Consider the following 23,537-nt stretch of genomic DNA (forward strand, 5'->3'; position numbering starts at 1 on the left):
ACCCTTCCCATGCTGAGGCAGGTGAAAACGGGGGGATAATCTGTGGACAGGCAGGCTTGCAGCTGGACCACAAAGGGGGGCTGGGCTCTGAAGTAACTGGGAAAGAAGCTGAGCTCAGCCAAGTGTCAGAGGGACCTGAGTTGCTGAAAGGCACGAGTGATGGACCGGGGGAGGCCTCGCCATGTGCACCAGAAGTATCCCAAGGAATGTATGAAACTGAAGACATAGATGATGGGATAAGGAGTTCTCAAAGAGTCAGGAGACCCCCAGATAGGCTAGCCTATGTAGCACCGGGGGAACAGAGGGTTGCAACTATCCCCCTAGTGAGATATGTCACTACCATTTACAAATGGATTAGAGGTTCTGACATCACAAAATTCCTTTGAAAATGGTGTTATTTCTTCCAATTACTTTTTCTCGAAGTTTTAGATTTGATCAGAAAGTTGTTCCATTTTTTTTCTGGTCGTATCCTCAGAATGGACTGCCCAGTCCCTTTTTTCATATAGTGTAGTGGGGTTTTTTCCTTCTCATTTTAAAAATTTAAAGTTTTTTTCCTCTCTCTATGAATCAATAAGAGGAGAATTCACTGTCTTTTTTATTATATACTACATATTAGCTTAATACTATGTATGATTTTGATAACATCTATTTCACTTTCTGTCTGTATTGTTATTGATATATATATTTGAGATAATTCTCTTGTTTGCATATATGCTCTTTTTAAATCAATAAAAAGGTTAATAAAGAAAGAAAGAAAATGGTGTTATTAATGATGAGATGAAAATTATTTCAAAGTCAGGAGGACATGACTATTTGTGGTGGGGGGAGAGTGTAATGCCCTGTTAAGCTGTATGTGTTTCATTTTGGCAGCTCTGTAAGAACAGTCTGTTCTGCTTTCAGCTTGTTTGAGTTACTGTTGAAGATCAGGGATAAGGAGAAATGTGCCCCATCCAATTAGGATGGTCGAATTAAGGGGAGGTTCCTCCGGTTGGGCTTGGGGCTTTTGTCCCCCCCTCCCCCATCTCTATTCTCTCCCTCTCCCTCTCCCTCTCCCTCTCCCTCCCCCTCCCCCTCCCCCTCCCCCTCTCCCCCTCTCCCCCTCTCCCCCTCCCCCTCTCCCTCTCCCTCTCCCTCTCCCTCTCCCTCCCCCTCCCCCTCCCCCTCCCCCTCCCCCTCCCCCTCCCCCTCCCCCTCCCCCTCCCCCTCCCCCTCCCCCTCCCCCTCCCCCTCCCCCTCTCCCCCTCTCCCCCCCTCTCCCTCTCTCCCTCTCTCTCTCCCTCCTCTCTCTCTCTCCCTCCCTCCCTCCCTCTGTCTCTCCCCTCTCTCTTTCCTCCTCACCCCCTCCCAACCTTTGTACTGGGGTATCCCAACCTGTCAGTTGATGTGACTACCCACTGCACGCTGTGCTCGGTGGGTGTTGGGTAAAAGATGCCGACTGACCGAGTGACTGAACTCCCCTCCTTTTCCCAGGTGACATGATGACGTTGTTGATGAAGAAGGACACGCTGTCTGAAGAGGAGACTCAGTTTTACATCGCGGAGACGGTGCTGGCCATTGACTCCATCCACCAGCTGGGCTTCATCCACAGGGACATTAAACCCGACAACCTCCTTTTAGACAGCAGGGTGAGACCCTCCTTCCTGCCTCAAACTTCAGGTGTGCCCGTCCCCAACTGTGTGGAAAGCTTTTCCGCACATCAGTCTCTTCAAGTTCAAGTTCAGTTTATTGTCACACAACCGGACACACGTACACCACCAAACGAAACAACATTCCTCTGGACCAAGATGCACAACACAGTGCACATAACTGACACACAACACAAAGTAATATTACCACACCACAAATAAATTATGATTATGAGGACACACAGTCCCCTTTTATTGTCGTTTAGTAATGCATGAATTAAGAAGTAATAAAAATGTTTTTCCAGGATGATATCATGAAAACACATGACAAACCGACTTAAAAACTAACAAAAAACACATAATTATAACATATAGTTACAACAGTGCAAAGCAATACCGTAATTTGATAAGAACAGACCATGGCACAGTAAAAGTGTCAAAGTCTCTCAAAAGTCCCATCATCTCACGCGAACAGTGAACCTCCAGCGCCGCCATCTTGCCGATGCAGCATCCCGGAAGCGTCTGACCTGAGTCCGTCCGAAAAACTCCGAGCCTCCGACCAGCTTTCCGACACTGATGCACCGAGCACCATCTCTGCCGAGCGCTTCGACTCCAGCCCTGGCAACAGGCAATAGGCAAAGCCGAGGATTTGGGGCCTTCCCCTCCGGAGATTCTCAATTGCACAGTAGCAGCGGCAGCGAAGCAGGCATTTCAGAAGTTTCTCCAAATGTTCCTCTGCGCTTCACGGCTGTCTCCATTAAATCCAGATTGTGCACGGCACCCCTAGTTACACATATCGATATTCATTCGGAACGGCCACGCGCTGCGTCGTGCCGCCATCTTCTCCTCCCTCCTAGTTAAGTAACAAGTGATAAGGTGCATTTACGTTACAAGTTAAGAAGTGCACAGTCTAATGATGGTAGCCTCACAGCCTGGGGGAAGGGGCTGTTTCCCATCCTAACAGTTCTTGTCCTAATGCTACGGTACCTCCCGCCTGATGGTGGGGGTGAGAGAGATTGTGGGACAGGTGGAAGGGATCGTTGACAATGCGAAAGGCTCCTGGTAAATATCTCTAATGGGCGGAAGAGAGATCCTGATGATCCTCTGTGCAGTCCTTGCACTCTGTTGTAGGAACTTGTGGTCAGATGTGTTGCAATTCCCGTACCTCTTTCCCATGGTTGCTTTTGTCCGTGATATGAAACAGATTGTGGCTCTTGGTGTGATCAAGCTAGTTACTGAGAGAGACATTTCTACAAAAGCCACCAAGGCCACTGGTAAAGTATTAAGCAAGAAGTGACTATTGCCACTGGCCACCAGATTGGGCAAACCCTGAGGCTGTCAGCTGCTTACAGAGGGCACCACAGTGGAGTGGTGTGACACTATTACATCGCCGTGTCTGAGTTTAATCCCAGCGTCCCCTCTAAACAAGTTTGTATGTTCCTTCTGGTGTGCGTGGGGGTTTTCTCCAGGTGCTCTGGTTTCCTCCCACAGTCCAAAGACGTTCCGGTTGGTAGATTACTTGTAAATTGTCCCGTGATTAGGCTAGTGTTGCTAGGCAGTGCATTCAAAGAGCCAGAAAAGCCTGTTCTGTATTAAAGGCGTGGGCATCATTGACAATTCTCCTGCAGTAGTCCAGCAAAGACATCAACCATTTGGTCTATCTGCTCCCTGCAAGTGTCCATATTCCACTCCAACATCGTCACCGCTCCATTGTGAATTAAACCCACACCCTCCACTCCGACTCAGACTGTTTCCTGTGGTATCCGTGGTACTCCACAGATAGTGGGGCATCAGACAGGCACTGTTCGTATCCACCTTTCCCACACTCCCTGGCTTGTCCTTCACTCCCACTTTCTCCCTTGTGGAAGCACACAGACTGTTGGCCAGTGAGAGGCTGCCCCGGCTGAATATCTCAGGCTCAGCGTGTGACGCTGTGTGTTTGTGTGTATGTGGACAACGTGGTCACCTCTCTCTGTCATTCTCTCCCACTACGTTCTCTCTGTGTCTCTCTCTCTCTCTCTGTCTTTCTGTCTCTCCCGCTCTCCCCACCTTTCGACATTGTGTAGTTTGCACTGGGGTATTCTGAGCCGTTTGCCGATGTGACTTCCCACTGCCACAGTGGTTTCAGTGAGGGGCATGGGAAGGAGTGAGGAGTTTGTGAGCTGCTTTTGAAGACTGGTTTGTACCTCTCTCTGTCACAGGGACACGTAAAGCTCTCTGACTTTGGGCTCTGTACGGGGCTGAAGAAAGCTCACCGCACCGAGTTCTACCGTAACCTCACTCGAAACCCGCCCAGTAACTTCAGTAAGTTCATCCCCTAGGGTTACTGTGCTTACATCGCCCACAACCGGGTTCTGCTGGTTCAGCAACCCACAACTTGGTATCAGTGATTAACTTACCCCATAACCGGGTATCGGTGGTTACCTCACCCACAACCAGAGTATCGGTGATTTAACTTACCCCATAATGGGGTATTGGTGATTACTTCACCGTACAGTTGGATATCGGTGATTACCTCACCATACAATTGGATATCGGTGATTACCTCACCCCATAAACGGGTATCGGTGGTTACCTCACCCACAGCCAGAGTATCGGTGATTAACTTACCCCATAATGGGGTATTGGTGATTACTTCACTGTACAGTTGGATATCGGTGATTACCTCACCCCACAACTGGGTATCGGTGATTAACACTCTACAACGGTTATTGGTGGTTTGTACCACTTCACAACTGGGTATCAGTGATTACCTCACCCCATAAATGGGTATCGGTGATTACCTCACCCAACAACCGGGTATTGGTGATTACCTCACCCCAAAAACGGGTATTGGTGATTACCTCACTGTACAGTTGGATATCGGTGATTACCTCACCATACAATTGGATATCGGTGATTACCTCACCCCATAAATGGGTATCGGTGGTTACCTCACCCACAGCCAGAGTATCGGTGATTAACTTACCCCATAATGGGGTATTGGTGATTATTTCACTGTACAGTTGGATATCGGTGATTACCTCACCCCACAACCGGGTATCGGTGATTAACACTCTACAACGGTTATTGGTGGTTTGTACCACTTCACAACTGGGTATCAGTGATTACCTCACCCAATAAATGGGTATCGGTGATTACCTCACCCAACAACCGGGTATTGGTGATTACCTCACCCCAAAAACGGGTATTGGTGATTACCTCACTGTACAGTTGGATATCGGTGATTACCTCACCCCATAAACGGGTGTCAGTGATTACCTCACCCACAATCGGATATCGGTGATTGCCTCACCCCATAAACGGGTAACCTACTCTGCGTAGCTCATTAATAACTAGCTCACACTTCAATCACTCCTCCGTCTGCAGCTTTCCAGGACATGAACTCGAAACGAAAGGCAGAGACTTGGAAGAAGAACAGACGACAGCTGGTGAGATTTCCTCTTTTCATTCAGGGCTTTTCCACGGACAGGCAACTGTGGACTCCCTTGCCTGAGCATCCCCTGTCCCTCACTGGACGGTAACCTTCCCTGCTCCTAACTGTAAGGCTGTGTGTGCAAGTCCCTATCAAGATAATCTCTACAGATGTACCGTGGAGAGCTTTCTGACTGGGTGCGTCACCGCCTGGTACCGGGGGGCCACTGCACAGGATCAGAAAAAGCTGCAGGAAGTCGCAAACCCTGTCAGCTCCATCACTAGTTTCCCAGTGTTGAGGAGATCTTCAAGAGGCAGTGCCTGAAGAAGGCAACATCCATCATGAGGACCCTCACCATCGGGACATGCCCTCGTCTCGTTACTACGAGTAGGTACAGGAACCTGAAGACACACTCAATGTTGTAGGAACAGCTTGTTCCTCTTTGCCATCAGGTGTCTGAATGGTCCATGAATCCATGAACAATACCTCACTAATTTGCTCTGTTTTTGCACTACTTAGAACATAACATAAAAGCACAGTAAGGCCATTCAGCCCATCGAGTCTGCTCCACCATTCTAATCATGACTGATTTATTATCCCTCTCAACCCCATTCTCCTGCCTTCTCCCCATAACCTTTGACACTCTTACTAATCAAGAGCCTCTGCTTTAAATATGTCCAGTGACTTGGCCTCCATAGCCATCTGTGACAGTGAATTCCACAGATTCACCAGATACCTTTTTTTTAAAACACTTCTTATTGTAACTTATAGTAATTTTTTTATTTCTTGCACTGTAAAGCTGCCACAAAACAACAAATCTCAGAACCGGTTATTGTTTTGCAGTACAGTGCAATACATGAAATAACAGTAAATTACCAGAAGAAAGATATATTAAAGAATTAGGTAAGCAGAGGGAAAAGAGAGCAGAGGTAATGGGGTACTGTTCATGGGTTTGTGGACAGCTCGGAAGTCTTGTGGTGAGGGGGAAGAATCTGTTCCTGAAACATTGAGTTCCAGCATGTCTTCAGGGTCCCGTACCTCCTCCCCGATGGTAGCAAAGACGAGAGGGCATGTCCTGGGTGACAGGGGACCTTAGTAATGGAACTGCTCTTTCTGGGATCTTGCTGTGCACATTCAGGGAACGATGTCAACATCTCCAAGAGTACCTCATTGTCCTCAGGACCTCCAGCAGGCAGGGAAATCTGTTTTCTCCACTGGGGAACGTTTAGTCTCGGGAAGTATTTGTGTCTGCATTACAAAATACATAGAGCAGTACAGTACAGTGAGGCCTGTTGGCCACAACCTTCTAACCTACTCCACGATCAGTCGAACCCTTCCCTCCTACATAGCCTCCCTTTTTCTATCATCCTTGTGCCTATCTAATAATCTCTTAAATGTCGCTAATGCCTCTACTGTCACCCCAGGCAAGGCATTCCATTCACCCACCACTCACTGTGTAAGGAACTCGCATCTGACATCCCCCTTATACTTTCCTCCAATCATCTTGAAATTGTGCTCCCTTGTCTTAGCTCTTTCTGCCCCGGGAGAAACTCTCTGGCTGCCCACTTGGTCAATGCCTGTTATCATCTTGTCACCTCTCTCATTCTCCCTCGCTCCAAAGGGAAAAGCCCGAGCTCGCTCAACCTATCCTTCTAAGACATACTCTCTAATCCATGCAGCACCCTGGCAATTCTCCTCTGCACCCTCTCTGAAGCTGTAACGAGGCGACTAGAACTGAACGCAATATTCCAAGTGTGGTCTAATCGGAGTTTTATAGAGCTGCAACATTACCTTACACTCTTGAACGTGATCCCCCAGCTACTGAAGGCCAACACACCATATGCCTTAAATACACTATCAGTTACTGCCCATTACACTGCTGGTGTTTAGGGCAGCAATGAAGGTCCTCCGTCTCTGTCTGTCCTTGACCATCTTCTCTATCATGCCCCAGGTGTGGTTCAGGGTCCTCATTTCTGCCTCTACGTACGGCACCAAGTTGTCAGTCATGCAAAATCCCAGGAAGAGACTCAGGAATACAGTTGCACACAGATATAAAAGGATTCTTCATTGTTTTTCCTGTAACAATTTGTTTTGACCAGTCAGGGTTGTTAGCCCTGAGCTGAACCCCCAAACCTGGAGGACTGGTGACCCTACCAAGAGTAAAAGCATAAAGGCCTGATTCCAGCCAATTCCGGGTCATTGAGGCACACAAGCCTCCAAACCACGAAGAGGTTGTGGTCCTCCTGGAGGAAATACCCTATCAGTCTGTATGGTACCTTTGAGGGATTTCTGAATGTGGACATTAATTTCCCTGGGGAATGTTGTGCTTTGGACCTGGGGTGGAATTTCCGTCCAATGACTGACTTTTGCCTCCATATTCTAGGCTTATTCTACTGTTGGCACCCCTGATTACATTGCCCCAGAGGTGTTCATGCAGAATGGATATAACAAGCTCTGTGATTGGTGGTCGCTGGGCGTCATCATGTACGAAACTCTGATAGGTACGTCCACAGCCAATCTGCTTCAGCAGTCACCGATAGCCAATGGAAATTACTGATTAGCTAAAAGATTGAAGGATTAGTTTTATTTGTCACATGTACGTCATGAAACATACAGTGGAATGCGTTGTTTGTGTCAGCAGTCCGAGGATTGTACGGGGGGCAGCCTGCAAGTCTCACCATGCTTCTGGCAACAACGTACTTCCCCATACATCTTTGGGATGTGGGAGGGAAGTGGAACACCTGGAGCAAACCCACACGGTCACAGGCAAAAGTTCCCTGCTTGCAAAATTCTAAACCTCTGCTTCAGCAGCACTTTTCATTTTCCTGCTGGGTATAAAATCTCCTTATAGACAAACTCATAGAGCCATGGATCACCACAGCATAGAAACAGGCCCTTTGGCCCATTTAGTCTGTGCTGAACTATTAATCTGCCTACTCCCATCAACCTGCACCTGGGCCATAGCCCTCCATGCCTATCCCATCTGACCCAAAGTTCTTTTAAATGTTGAAATCGAACTGGCATTCACCACTTCTGCTGGCAGCTCGTTCCACACTCTCACGACCCTCCGAGTGAAGAACAGTGCCTGGAATAAGGAGAGGGAGGGAACATGGACTCAGACATGAGAGGCCTGCGTTGGGCATTTTCATGCCTTACAAGACGCAGATTGGAAGTCTGTGTGGGGCGCCACTTCTCGCACAGACTAGAGCAATGTGTGATTAAAGTGCCTTGCTCAAGGGCACAAACACGCTGCCACAGCTGAGGCTCGAACTAGCGACCTTCAGATCACAAGACGATCGCCTTAACCACTTGGCCATGTGCCCAGCACATGGAATAAAGTCCTGGCCTATTCAGCCATTCCCCATAACTCCAGCCCTCAAGTCCCAGCAACATCTTTGCATCTCAACTCCTTATGGGCAGTGGTGAGAATTGAACCCTGATTGCTGGATTGCTGGCACTGTAACACGTTATACTGACTGCCACGCCGCTATGATGCACTGTAGTGTAACGCGTTACACTGACTTGCTACACTGCTGTGATACACTATAGAGTAACGCGTTACGCTGACTGCTACGCCGTGGTGATACAGTATAGTGTTGCTAAGTTGTGGTGGTTAGCGTGGATGTGCTGGGCTGAATAGCCTGTTTTGATCCCATACAGGTCTGTGATTCTAGATTCTGTTTCAGATGTAATCCAAAGTGCTTAGTTTGTAACTGTTCACTTGTGAAGGAGCTGCTCTTTCCAATTTTCCAGGCTACCCCCCCTTCTGCTCGGAGACCCCTCAGGAAACGTACCGGAAAGTAATGAACTGGAAGGAAACTCTGACATTCCCTCCGGAGTTTCCAGTCTCTGAGAGATCAAGGGATCTGATTCTGAGGTACGTGCACCCTCATCCACCAGTCAGCCAACTGCGCTTAGTGGCGGGAATGGTAACTGGGGCAGGTGGGGAGGAGAGGCTTCACCAGAGCAGTTCACGTGAAATGGAGATACCTGCCGCACACCACAGACAGGAAGTGATGTAATCTGGGAGAGGAACAGAGAACTTGGAAAGAATGATTTATTTCATTTGGAGATACAGCCCAGTTGCAGACCCTTCTGGCCCGGTGAGTCTGCATCACTCAATTACACCCATGTGACCAACTAACCTATTAACCCATAAGCCTTTGGACTGCGGGAGGAAACCCACGCAGTCACATGGAGAACGTACAAACTCCTTATAGACGGTAGCGGGAATTGAACCTGGGTCGCTGGCACTAAAATAGAGCTACTTGAACTGCAACACAACCTTGCCGCCTCTTGCTGAGCTGGCGTTGAGGTGTTGAGCCAACAGGCCAACTCATCCTAAAAGCTGTTCATGCTGTTGACCATATTTGTACATTGATTTCTTAACTCCCCCTCTGCTTCCCTCTGTCTCCACTCCCCATTCTGGCTCCCCTCTCACTCCCCCTTTTCTCACCTACCTATCACCTCCCTCTGGTTCCTCTCCTTCTTTCCCTTCTCCCATGATCAACTCTCCTCTCCTATCGGATTCCTCCTTCTTCACCCCTTTATCGCTTCTACCTATCAACTCCCAACTTCTCAATTCATCATCCCTCCCCCATCCACATTCCCACTCACCTGGCTCCACCCATCACCTTCCAGTTTGTACTCCTTTCACTCCCCACACCACCTTACTCTGGCTTCATCCCTCTTCCTTCCCAGTCCCGAAGAGAGGTCTCAGGCCAAAACATCGACTGTTTATTCCTCTCCACGGATGCTGCCTGACCTGCTGAGTTCCTCCAGCATTTTGTGTGTGTTGCTCTGGATTTCCAGCATTGCAGAGCCTCTTGTGGTTAACATTGTTGTCAGAATCAGAATCAGGTTTAATGTCACTGGCATTTGTCATGAAATTTGTTGTGTTGTGGCCACAGTGCATAATGATAAAAAAGCTATAAATACATCCTAAAAATTAATTAAATTAAATAAGTAGCACAAAAAGAGAGTTAGAAATATAGTGAGGTAGTATACATGGGTTCATTGTCAATTCAGAAACCTGATGGCGGTGGGGAAGATGTTGTTCCTAAAATGTGTTTTCAGGCTCCTTGCTGCACGCGAAGTGTCACCACTTATTGGCACTGGATGCAAAGAGGAGCTGCGAAGGTTCACAGTCTCACTCCTGCCCTGAACTGAAACAGCTGAATGATTGTGTTGTGCTCCAAAGCTCCCAGAGGGAGTGCCGCACTGTCAGGGGAATCTCCGTGCAGACACTGTTCCTATGCAGATTCTTCAAACTGAAATACTAGCTTTAGGGGAGGGGGAGCAGAGTAAAAACCGAGACCTTTGGGGTCGTCCTCCCCACCTCCCCACCTCCCCCCCCCCCCCCACCGTGCTCTCCATTTGTGACACTTATACCAGGACCATTGTAGAGGATCTTTACCACCTGTCCCACAATCTCCCCGACCCACAGTCTCTCCGTCCCACAATCTCTCCGTCCCACAATCTCTCCGTCCCACAGTCTCCCTGTCCCACAATCTCCCTGTCCCACAATCTCTCTGTCCCACAGTCTCTCCGTCCCACAGTCTCTCCGTCCCACAATCTCTCCGTCCCACAGTCTCCCTGTCCCACAATCTCCCTGTCCCACAATCTCCCTGTCCCACAATCTCTCTGACCCACAGTCTCTCCGTCCCACAGTCTCTCCGTCCCACAGTCCCTCTGACCCACAGTCTCCCTGTCCCACAATCTCTCTGTCCCACAATCTCCCTGACCCACTATCTCCCTGACCCACTATCTCCCTGACCCACAATCTCTCTGTCCCACAGTCTCTCTGTCCCACAATCTCTCTGTCCCACAATCCCTCTGACCCACAATCTCTCTGTCCCACAATATTTCTGACCCACAATATCCCTGACCCACAATATCCCTGACCCACAATCTATCCCTCTGACCCACTATCTCCCTGACCTACTATCTCCCTGACCCACAATCTATCCCTCTGACCCACTATCTCCCTGACCTACTATCTCCCTGACCCACAATCTATCCCTCTGACCCACTATCTCCCTGACCCACTATCTCCCTGACCCACAATGTATCCCTCTGTCCCACAATCCCTCTGACCCACAATCTCCCTGACCCACAATCTCCCTGACCCACAATCTATCCCTCTGACCCACAATCTCCCTGACCCACAATCTTCCTGACCCACAATCTATCCCTCTGACCCACAATCTCCCTGACCCACAATCTATCTCCCTGACCCACAATCTCCCTGACCCACAATCTATCCCTCTGACCCATTATCTCCCTGACCTACTATCTCCCTGACCCACTATCTCTCCGAACCACAATGTGTCCCTCTGACCCACAGTCTCCCTGACCCACAATCTATCCCTCTGACCCACAATCTCCCTGACCCACATTCTATCTCCCTGACCCACATTCTATCTCCCTGTCCCACAATCTATCTCCCTGTCCCACAATCTATCCCTCTATCCCACAATCTCCCTGACCCACTATCTCGCTGACCCACTACTGTCAGGAAGGAGGTACAGGAGCATCAGGACTAGGACCGCCAGACTGGGAAACAGCTTCTTCCCTCAGGCTGTGAGACTAATGAATACCCTGCCATCACCAAGGCCTTGTCATTAGGACAGTGAGTTGTTTACTGTTTACCTGTGCTGCGCAGTACATGCATTTTGAATTATATTTTATTAGCTAATTTATGGTAATATTCTGTTTTATGTGCTGTGTGTGATGTATGTTTTGTGGGCCTGGAAGAACGTTGTTTCGTTTGGCTGTATAAATGTACAGTCAGATGACCATGAACTCTATCTTAGATTAGGCTAAAAGGTCTGTACTGTTCTCTGTTCCTTCCCCACATACTCTGCCTGTCTTGCTGAGTGTTTATTTCAGCTTTCCAACACTTGTTGTATTTTGACTTGCGTTTGGAATGAGGTCATTTGGCAAAATCACACCAGAAGGCAGTAACGGTCAGCTAGGCAGGGTAGGCAGACTATCGATTGCAAATGTCCACTCACCTTCCACCCTCATAGCTTGCACCCTTTGGTTCGAAGTCTTGGTTGAAATGGAATACCCTGTACCGTGTTGGGAAATGTATGGTCATGCTCTTTGGTAGAAGAAACAGAAGGGTAGATTATTTTATAAAAGGAGAGAAAACACAAAGCACTGAGGTGCAAAGGGACGTGGGGGTCCTTGCAAAGGATTCCCATAATTTCCAGGTTGAGTCTGTGGTGAGGAAGGCAATTGCAAAGTTAGGATTCTCTTCAAAAGGACTAGAATATAAAAGCAAGGACGTGATGTTGAGATTTGTTTAAAGCACTGGTCAGGCCTTATTTGGAGTATTGTGAGCAGTTTTGGGCCCCTTATCTTAGAAAGGATGTGCTGAAACTAGAGAGAGTTCAGAGAACGTTCAGAATCAGAATCAGGTTTATTATCACCGGCATGGGTCATGAAATTTGTTAACAGCAGCAGCAGTTCAATGCGATACATAATATAGAAGAAAAAAAATAATAAATAAATATGTAAATCAATTGCAGTATACTATATTGAATATATTAAAAAATCATGCAAAAACAGAAATAATAGAAATTAAAAAGTGAGGTAGTGTTCACGAGTTCAATGTCCTTTAGGAATCAGACGGCAGAGGGGAAGAAGCTGTTCCTGAATCACTGAGTGTGTGCCTTCAGGCTTCTGTACCTCCTACCTGATGGTAACAGTGAGAAAAGGACATGCCCTGGGTGCTGGAGGTCCTTAATAATGGACGCTGCCTTTCTGAGACACTGCTCCCTGAAAATGTCCTGCGTACTTTGTAGGCTAGTGCCCAAGATGGAGTTGACTAAATTTACATTCCTCTGCTGCATCTTTCAGTCCTGTACAGTAGCTCCCCGTCTCCCCCCATACCAGGGAATGATGCAGCTTGTCGGAATGCTCTCCATGGTACATCTATAGATGTATTTGTTGACATGCCAATCTCTTCAAACTCCCAATAAAGTACAGCCGCTGTCCTGCCTTCTTTATGACTACATCAATGTGTTGGGACCGGGTTAGATCCTCAGAGATCTTGATACCCAGGAACTTGAAGCTGCTCACTCTCTCCACTTCTGATCCCTCTATGAGGATTGGTATGTGTTCCTTCGTCTTACCCTTCCTGAAGTCCTCAATCAGCTCTTTCGTCTGACTGATGTTGAGTGCCAGGTTGTTGCTGCAACACCACTCCACTAGTTGGCATATCTCACTCCTGTACGCCCTCTTGTCACCAACTGAGATTCTACCAACAATGGTTGTATCGTCAGCAAATTTATAGATGGTATTTGAGCTATGCCTAGCCACACAGTCATGGGTGTAGAGAGAGTAGAGCAGTGGGCTAAGCACACACCCCTGAGGTGCACCAGTGTTGATCGTCAGCGAGGAGGATATATTATCACCAATCCGCACAGACTGTGGTCTTCCGGTTAGGAAGTTGAGGATCCAATTACAGAGGGAGGTACAGAGGCCCAGGTTCTGTAACCTCACAATCTATCCCTCGTCGATGGTGTTAAATGCTGAGCTATAGTTGATGAACTGCATCCTGACGTAGGTGTTTGTGTTGTCCAGGTGATCTAAAGCCGTGTGAAGAGCCATTGAGATTGCGTCTGTCATTGACCTATTGTGGCAATAGGCAAATTGCAATTACAAAAAATTATTCCAGGTTTGAATGGTTTGTCATTTGAAGAGTGTTTGATGGCTCTGGGCCTTTATTCACTAGAATTCAGAAGAATGAGGGGTGACCTCTTTGAAACCCATCAAATGGTGCAAGGCCTTGATAGAGTGGATGTGGAGAGGATGTTTCCTATGGTGGGAGAGTCTAAGACCAGAGAACACTGCCTCAGAATAGAGGGGCATCCTTTTAGAAAGGAAATGAAGAGAAATTTCTTTAGTCAGAGAGTGGTGAATCTGTGGAATTGATTGCCACAGGCAGCTGTGGAGGCCAAGTCTTTAAGGCAGAGGTTGATAGATTCTTAATTGGTCAAGACGTGAAGGGATATGGGGAGAAGGCAGGAGACTGGGGCTGAGAGGAAAAATGGAATAGCCATGATAAAATGGCGGAGTAGACTCGATGGGCCGAATGGTCTAAATCTGCTCCTTATAGTCTTTTAGAAACCATGGTGATCTTTATCTCTTAAACACAAGAGACTCTGCAGATGTTGAAAATCCCAGAGCAACACACTCAAAATGCTGGAGGAACTCAGAAGGTCAGGCAGCATCTGTGGAGGGAAATAAACAGTTGATGTTTCAGGCCGAGACCCTTCTTCAGGACTGGACAGAAGCGGGGAAGAAGCCAGAATAAGGAGGTGGGGGAAGAGGAAGGAGGACAAGCTGTCAGGGGATAGTGAGACCAGATGTAGTGGAAGGTGGGTGGGTGGGGGAAGGGGGCATGAAGTAAGAAGCTGGGAAGTGATAGGTGGGAAAGGTAAGGGCTGAAGAATAAGAAATTTGATAGGAGAGGATAGTGGACTATTGGAGAAAGGGAAGGAGGAGGAGCACAGAAGGAGGTGATAGGCAGCTGAGCAGAAGAGAAAGGATAAGAGAAAAATGAGAATGAGGAATGGAAGAAGAGAGAAGGTGGAGTAGGATAGAAATTACCAGAGTTTGAGAAATCAATCTTCATCCTATCAGGTTGGAGGCTACCCAAATGAAATATGAAGTGTTGCTCCTCCATTCTGAAAGTGACCTCATCATGGCCCTAGAGGAGGCCTTGGACTGACATGTTGGAATGGAAATGGGAAGTAGAGGAAATTGGGAAATCCCATCTTTCATGGTGGATGGAGCGAAGGTACTCAAAGCCTGACCCAATCTAATTCAGGATTCACTGATGAAGCGGGGCCTTACCGGGAGCATTGCTACCATCGCTGAGCCCAACAGATCTTGACTCATTTTCTGTTTGCAGGTTCTGCTGTGGAGCTGGGGACAGAATCGGTGCTGGTGGCGTGGATGAAATTAAAAACCACCCATTCTTCGAAGGGATAGACTGGGAGCACATCAGGTAAACTCAACAGCAGGAGACTCTGGTGAGGAAGAGAGAAACAACGCGTGCTTAAAGATAAAGATGAAAGATGAGCTATGTTTGCCACATGTACGTCGAAACATACAGTGAAGTGCGTCGTTTGTGTTAATGACCAACACAGTCCGAGGATGTGCTGGAGATAGTTCGCAAGTGTTGCCGTACTTTCAGCACCAATGTAGCATGCCCACAACTTGCTAACCTTAACGTGTACACCTTTGGAATTTGGGAGGAAACTAGAGCACCTGGAGGAAACCCATGCAGTCACAGAGTGAATGTACCAACTCCTTACTGACAGCACCTGGAATGGAACTCAAATCTTGCAGCTAATGCTGTAGAGAATTACACTAACTGCTATGCTCCTGAGCTTAGCCGATAATGTTGGGCCTGGAACTGTAGCTCAGTATCCTGGACCAGAAGACATTAAGAAAATAAGACATAGGAGCAGAATTAGGCCATTCAGCCCATTGAGGCTGCTCTGCCATCCCATTATGGCTGATTTATTATTCACCATTCTCCCGCCTTCTCCCCGAAACCTTTGACACCCTTACTGACCTCTGCTTTAAATATACTCAATAACTTGGTCTCCACAGCCATCTGTGGCAATCGATTCCACAGATTCACTGCCCTCTGGCAAAAGAAATTCCTCCTCATCTCTGTTTTAAAGGGAAATCCTTCTATTCTGATGCTGTGCCCTCTGGTCCTAGACTCCCCCACTATAGAAAACATTGTTTCCACATCCACTCTATCTAGACCTTTCAATATTCGATAGGTTACAATTAGATCCCCTGTCATTCTTCTAAATTCTAGTGAGTTCAGGCCCAGAGCCATCAAACACTCCTCATATGTTAGTCTTTTCATCCTGGAATCATTCTCGTGAGCCAGAAGATATAGGAGCAAATAATGGCCTTTTGCAGATGTACTGGAGGGTGTAGAACATTTTCCCCATTCACAAACTTTCAAAATCGCACCCTGGACCCGAAGGGTTAAACAACAAGCAGAGACTCCACCAACTAGTATTACATTCAAAGCTAAACTCCGGTTTATTGTCATCTACACAATATGGTACAGTATAGTAATCCAGTGGATTCCAGTTAATAGGGACCAGTACATTTTGGCTCAGTTAAGGGTCTGTCCCAATAAGCAAAGTTTAGAGGTATAACAAAGACAAACTACTGTCTAACTGAGTAACAAATTATGTGTAAATGAAATACAGAAATTAGAACACTACCAATACTGCTACAGTAGTATAAAACTGTGTATTAGTTCCTAATAGCTATTGATGGAGGAATTCATCCAGTGCACGCATTGAACAAAATCAGATAAAGGATTGTCTTCAAACAATGTTTTCAATGATTGCACCCTGCAAATCTTCATTTTCATTGCAACATTCAAGATGATTGTCAATACCTTAAAATTCTTTGTAGTACCTAACTTGTTGAAGCATTTTCAATCCCGGCAGTTTCTGGCATTTCCAAGCCTGAATGCTTGAAATTGCAGTGAGCAAAACAGTTCTGGGTTGTCTTACTTCGCATTTCTCGCTAACTATCAGTGAGAAAAATCACTGCTTTCGGAACACAAACACATGCAAATGACGCTATTTAAAATCTATTTGCTCTAAGCATGGTGTAGTGCCTAATGGCCACACAAGCGAATATGACCGACACTAGTTAGAACCTGCTCAGCAAAAGTATTCTGTCCTAATTAAGCAGCACAGTGCCCCAAATAAGTGAAGGGAATCCTGGCTATTTTCTCAATTTGTTTTTCTTCTTAAGAGTTGTCCCAAATAAGCTGCTGCCCCGATTAACTGATGGCCCAATTAACTGGAATCCACTGTATTTGAAAGACACTTGGACAGATATGTCGATAGGAAAGATTTGGAGAGATGTGGGCAAATTGCGGAAAATAGAATGAGCTCAGATAGACAACTTGGTCAGTTGGAACCATAGAACCGTAGAAACTACAGCACAGAAACAGGCCCTTTGGCCCTTCTTGGCTGTGCCGAACCATTTTCTGCCTAGTCCCACTGACCTGCACACGGACCATATCCCTCCATACACCTCCCACCCATGTATCTGTCCAATTTATTCTTAAGTGTTAAAAAAGAACCCGCATTTACCACCTCGTCTGGCAGCTCATTCCATACTCCCACCACTCTCTGTGTGAAGCCCCCCCTAATGTTCCCTTTAAACTTTTCCCCCCTCACCCTTAACCCATGTCCTCTGGTTTTTTTCTCCCCTTGCCTCAGTGGAAAAAGCCTGCTTGCATTCACTCTATCTATACCCATCATAATTTTATATACCTCTATCAAATCTCCCCTCATCCTTCTACGCTCCAGGGAATAAAGTCCTAACCTATTCAACCTTTCTCTGTAACTGAGTTTCTCAAGTCCCGGCAACATCCTTGTAAACCTTCTCTGCACTCTTTCAACCTTATTTTTATCCTTCCTGTAATTTGGTGACCAAAACTGAACACAATACTCCAGATTCGGCCTCACCAATGCCTTATACAACTTCATCATAACATTCCAGCTCTTATACTCAATACTTCAATTAATAAAGGCCAATGTACCAAAAGCTCTCTTTACGACCCTATCTACCTGTGATGATACTTTTAGGGAATTTTGTATCTGTATTCCCAGATCCCTCTGTTCCACTGCACTCCTCAGTGCCTTACCATTAACCCTGTATGTTCTACATTGGCTTGTCCTTCCAACGTGCAATACCTCACATTTGTCAGTATTAAACTCCATCTGCCATTTTTCAGCCCATTTTTCCAGCTGGTCCAAGTCCCTCTGCAGGCTCTGAAAACCTTCCTCACTGTCTACTACACCTCCAATCTTTGTATCATCAGCAAACTTGCTGATCCAATTTACCACATTATCATCCAGATCATTGATATAGATGACAAATAACAATGGACCCAGTACTGATCCCTGTGGCACACCACTAGTCACAGGCCTCCACTCAGAGAAGCAATTCTCTACCACCACTCTCTGGCTTCTTCCATCGAGCCAATGTCTAATCCAATTTACCACCTCTCCATGTATACCTAGCAACTGAATTTTCCTAACTAACCTCCCATGCGGGACCTTGTCAAAGGCCTTACTGAAGTCCATGTAGACAATATCCACTGCCTTCCCTTCATCCACTTTCCTGGTAACCTCCTCGAAAAACTCCAACAGATTGGTCAAACATGACCTACCACGCACAAAGCCATGTTGACTCTCCCTAATAAGCCCCTGTCTATCCAAATGCTTGTAGATTCTGTCTCTTAGTACTCCCTCCAATAACTTACCTACTACTGACGTTAAACTCACCGGCCTATAATTTCCCGGATTACTTTTCGATCCTTTTTTAAACAACGGAACAACATGAGCCACTCTCCAATCCTCCGGCACTTCACCCGTAGACAGTGACATTTTAAATATTTCTGAGGGCCCCCGCAATTTCAACACTAGACTCCTTCAAGGTCCGAGGGAACACCCTGTCAGGTCCCGGGGATTTATCCACTTTAATTTTCCTCAAGACAGCAAGCACCTCCTCCTTTTCAATCTGTACAGTTTCCATGGTCTCACTACTTGATTCCCTCAATTCCATAGATTTCATGCCAGCTTCCTTAGTAAATACAGACGCAAAAAACCTATTTAAGATCTCCCCCATTTCCTTTGGTTCCGCACAAAGCCGACCACTCTGATCTTCAAGAGGACCAATTTTATCCCTTACAATCCTTTTGCTCTTAATATACTTGTAAAAGCTCTTTGGATTATCCTTCACTTTGACTGCCAAGGCAACCTCATGTCTTCTTTTAGCCCTCCTGATTTCTTTCTTAAGTATTTTCTTGCACTTCTTATACTCCTCAAGCACCTGATTTACCCCCTGTTTCCTATACATGTCATACAACTCCCTCTTCTTCTTTATCAGAGTTGCAATATCCCTTGAGAACCAAGGTTCCTTATTCCTATTCAATTTGCCTTTAATCCTGACAGGAACATACGAACTCTGCACTCTCAAAATTTCCCCTTTGAAGGCTTCCCACCTACCAATCACATCTTTGCCAGAGAACAACCTGTCCCAATCCACGCTTTTTAGATCTTTTCTCATTTCTTCAAATTTGGCCTTCTTCCAGTTCAGAACCTCATCCCTAGGACCAGATCTATCCTTGTCCATGATCAAATTGAAACTAATGGTGTAGATTTTCAGAAGGCCTTTGACACATTGCCGCACATGAGGCTGCTTAACAAGGTTAATAACCCATGGTGTTACAGGAAAGATACCAATATGGATAGAAGATTGGCTGACTGGCAGGAGGCAAAGTGTGAGAATAAAGGGGGCCTTTTGGTGGGAGTCTAAGACCACAGGACACAGCCTCAGCATAGAGGGACATCCCTTTAGAACAGAGGTGAGGAGAAATTTCTTTAGCCAGATGGTGGTGAATATGTGGAATTTGTTATCACACGCAGCTGTGGAGGCCAAGACATTGGGTGTGTTTAAGCAAAAGGTTGATAGATTCTTGATTAGTCAGAGCATGAAGGGACATGGGGAGAAGGCAGGAGATTGAAGCTGAGAGGAAAATTGGATAAACCATGATGAAATGGCGGAGTGGACATGATAGGCCAAATGGCCTAATTCTGCTCCTGTACATTATGGTCTTATGGCCTTTTCTGGTTGGGTGCCAGTGACTAGCGGCAATTTGCGAGAATTGGTATTGGGATGGCTTCTATTTATGTTATATGTCAGTGATCTGGAGGACTGAATCGATGGCTTTGTGGCCAGGTCTGTGGACAGTACCGAGCTAGGTGGAGGGGTAGCTGGTTTGAAGAAGAATGGAGTCTGCTGAAAGACTATGACACTCTAGGAGAATGGGTTAAAGGAGTAGTGGATGGAATATAATGTAGGGAAGTGTACGGTCAGGCACTTTGGTAGAAGGAATAAAAGCAGAGACTGTTTTCTAAATGGAGAACAAATTCAGGTGCAAAGAGACTTTGGTGTCCTCATCCAGGATTCCTTAAAGGGTTAACTTGCAGGTTGAGTCAGCGGTAAGGAAGGCAAATGTAATGTTAGCATTGGTTTCGAGAGGACTTGAATACAAAAGCAAGGATGTAATGCTGAGGCTTTATCAGGCATTGGTCAGGCCACAGATGGAGTATTGTGAGCAGTTTTTACCCCATTGTAACCACAGACATATAAATTGTTTTGGTGGCAATGTGTCTTTGGAGGGATGTTTCTTGATACTACTATTGGTCAGAAGGTGCAGGAGCTTCAGGACACACACCATCAGGTTCAGGAACAGTTGTTACCCCTCAACCGTCAGGCTCTTGAACCAGTGGGGATAACTTCACTCACCTCAACACTGAACTGTTCCTATAGACTCACTTTCAAGGACTTGACACTCATCTTCTCAGTATTATTTAATTACTTTGTTTTATTATCTGCACAATTTATCTTCTTCTTGTACATTGGCTGTTTCTCATAAATTCTATTGTATTTCTTTATTATTCTGTAAATTTCTGCAAGAAAATTCAAGATTGTTTAATATCATTTCCAGTACACAGGTGTAAAGGAGATGAAATATTTATTACTCCGTTCCAATGCAGCACAAGCACGATAAGATAAAGGACATAGTCATAAAAAATACAATAAATATTAATATGTACAGTAGATAGCTTATATACATAGATTGTTATATGTCCATAAAGTGATGCTTGACACAGGTGTGTTTGTACATAAGGTGACTGACTGGAAATGATAAAGTAGTGGTGATTGGGGGTGTGGAGGGATGAGTTAGTGGGTAGAGGTGTTAATCAATCTTACTGCTTGGGGAAAGTAACTGTTTTTGAGCCTGGTGGTCCTGGTGTCTTTGCTACATAGCCCATGTAAATAAATCTCAGGGTTGAACATGGTGACATAAATGTACTTAGATAATAAATTTATTTTGAACTTTGAATGGGACATTAATGTTCATGTATTTCTGTTTGCAGAGAGCGCCCAGCGGCAATTCCCATCGAGATAAGAAGCATAGACGACACTTCCAATTTTGATGATTTTCCTGACTCTGGTATCTTGCAGCCAGGTATGGCAGATTGGTCAGATTTGTCCCTGATATACCTATCTGTGGTTTGAATTGGAGAACATGACAACAGAATCTTGTAATCAAACCAACTAGCCATATAGAGTCTGTTATAAACAGGGTAACATATTAGGCCATTCGGCCCATCGAGTCTGCTCTGCATTTCCGTCCTGGCTGATTTATTAACCCTCTCAACTCCATTCTCCTGCCTCCTACCTTTGACACCCTGACTGATCAAGAAGCTATCAACCTCCACTATAAATATACCCAATTACTTGGCCACCACAGTTGTCTGTGGCAAAGAATTCCACAGATTCATCACTCTTTGGCTCAAGAAATTCCTCATCTCTGATCTGAGGCTGTTCCCTCTGGTCCTAGACCCACTCACTTTAAGAAACATCTTCTCCACATCCACTTTACCTAGGCCTTTCAATATACTGTAGTTTTCAATGATATTCCCCCTCATTCTTCTAAACTCCGAAGAGTACAGGGCCAGAGCCATCAAACACTCCTCATACATTAACACTTTTGTTCCTGGAATCATTCTCATGAACTTTCTCTGGACTCCCTTCAATGCTAGGACACCTTCTCTTTGATAAGGCACCAGAACTGCTCACAATACTCCAATGAATGCTAAAATTGCATTGTCTTTCTTACCACCGACTCAACCTGCAAGTTAACCTTCACGGAATCCCGCACAAGAATTCTCAACTCCTTTTGCACCTCTGATTTTTGAATTTTCTTAGACCTTTGAAAATAGTCTTACACCTTTATTCCTTCTACCAAAGTGCATGACCATACATTTCCCTACACTATATTCCATCTGCCACTCCTTGCCCATTCTCCAAATGTGTCCTCAAGTCCTTCTGCAGACTCCCTACATCCTTAACACTACATGTCCCTCCAACTATCTTTGTATCATAGAAACCATAGAAAAACTACAGCACAGAAACAGGCCTTTTGGCCCTTCTGGGCTGTGCCGAACCATTTTCTGCCTAGTCCCACTGACCTGCACACGGACCATATCCCTCCATACACCTCCCATCCATGTATCTGTCCAACTTATTCTTAAATGTTAAAAAAGAACCCACATTTACCACCTCGTCTGGCAGCTCATTCCATACTCCCACCACTCTCTGTGTGAAGAAGCCTTCCCTAATGTTCCCTTTAAACTTTTCCTCCCCTCACCATAACCCATGCCCTCTGGTTTTTTTCTCCCCTTGCCTCAGTGGAAAAAGCCTGCTTGCATTCACTCTATCTATACCCATCATAATTTTATATACTTCCATCAAATCTCCCCTCATTCTTCTACGCTCCAGGGAATAAAGTCCTAACCTATTCAACCTTTCTCTGTAACTGAGTTTCTCAAGTCCCGGCAACATCCTTGTAAACCTTCTCTGCACTCTTTCAACCTTATTTATATCCTTCCTGTAATTTGGTGACCAAAACTGAACACAATACTCCAGATTCGGCCTCACCAATGCCTTATACAACCTCATCATAACATTCCAGCTCTTATACTCAATACTTTCATTAATAAAGGCCAATGTACCAAAAGCTCTCTTTACGACCCTATCTACCTGTGACGCCAATTTTAGGGAATTTTGTATCTGTATTCCCAGATCCCTCTGTTCTACTACACTCCTCAGTGCCTTACCATTAACCCTGTATGTTCTACCTTGGTTTGTCCTTCCAACGTGCAATACCTCACACTTGTCTGTATTAAACTCCATCTGCCATTTTTCAGCCCAATTTTCCAGCTGGTCCAAGTCCCTCTGCAGGCTCTGAAAACCTTCCTCACTGTCTACTACACCTCCAATCTTTGTATCATCAGCAAATTTGCTGATCCAATTTACGACATTATCATCCAGATCATTGACATAGATGAAAAATAACAATGGACCCAGCACTGATCCCTGTGGCACACCACTAGTCACAGGCCTCCACTCAGAGAAGCAATTCTCTACTTCCACTCTTTGGCTTCTTCCATTGAGCCAATGTCTAATCCAATTTACCACCTCTCCATGTATATCTAGCGACTGAATTTTCCTAACTAACCTCCCATGCGGGACCTTGTCAAAGGCCTTACTGAAGTCCATGTAGACAATATCCACTGCCTTCCCTTCATCCACTTTCCTAGTAACCTCCTCGAAAAACTCCAGTAGATTGGTCAAACATGATCTACCACGCACAAAGCCATGTTGACTCTCCCTAATAAGTCCCAGTCTATCCAAATGCTTGTAGATTCTGTCTCTTAGTACTCCCTCCAATAACTTACCTACTACCGACATTAAACTCACCAGCCTATAATTTCCCGGATTACTTTTTGATCCTTTTTTAAACAACGGAACAACATGAGCCACTCTCCAATCTTCCGGCACCTCACCTG

At 45.9% G+C, this 23,537-nt stretch overlaps 1 protein-coding gene across 8 annotated transcripts in view; it reads left to right on the forward strand.

Moving 5' to 3' along the window:
* Positions 1-23,537, forward strand: part of LOC140202485 (serine/threonine-protein kinase 38-like) — a 71,671-nt gene that overhangs the window by 42,831 nt on the left and 5,303 nt on the right. For 7 of the 8 annotated variants that reach the window (XM_072267382.1, XM_072267383.1, XM_072267384.1 and 4 more), the window contains 7 exons: positions 1,471-1,625; positions 3,827-3,929; positions 4,995-5,056; positions 7,424-7,541; positions 8,794-8,917; positions 14,966-15,061; positions 21,060-21,151. In XM_072267382.1, coding sequence (XP_072123483.1) covers positions 1,471-1,625; positions 3,827-3,929; positions 4,995-5,056; positions 7,424-7,541; positions 8,794-8,917; positions 14,966-15,061; positions 21,060-21,151 — 750 coding nt within the window. Of the gene's footprint in view, positions 1-1,470; positions 1,657-3,826; positions 3,930-4,994; positions 5,057-7,423; positions 7,542-8,793; positions 8,918-14,965; positions 15,062-21,059; positions 21,152-23,537 lie in introns of all 8 variants that reach the window. The other variant, XM_072267388.1, reaches the window with a different exon arrangement.

This window comes from Mobula birostris, chromosome 9, assembly GCF_030028105.1.
Source record: "Mobula birostris isolate sMobBir1 chromosome 9, sMobBir1.hap1, whole genome shotgun sequence".
NCBI classification, from domain to species: Eukaryota; Metazoa; Chordata; class Chondrichthyes; order Myliobatiformes; family Myliobatidae; genus Mobula; species Mobula birostris.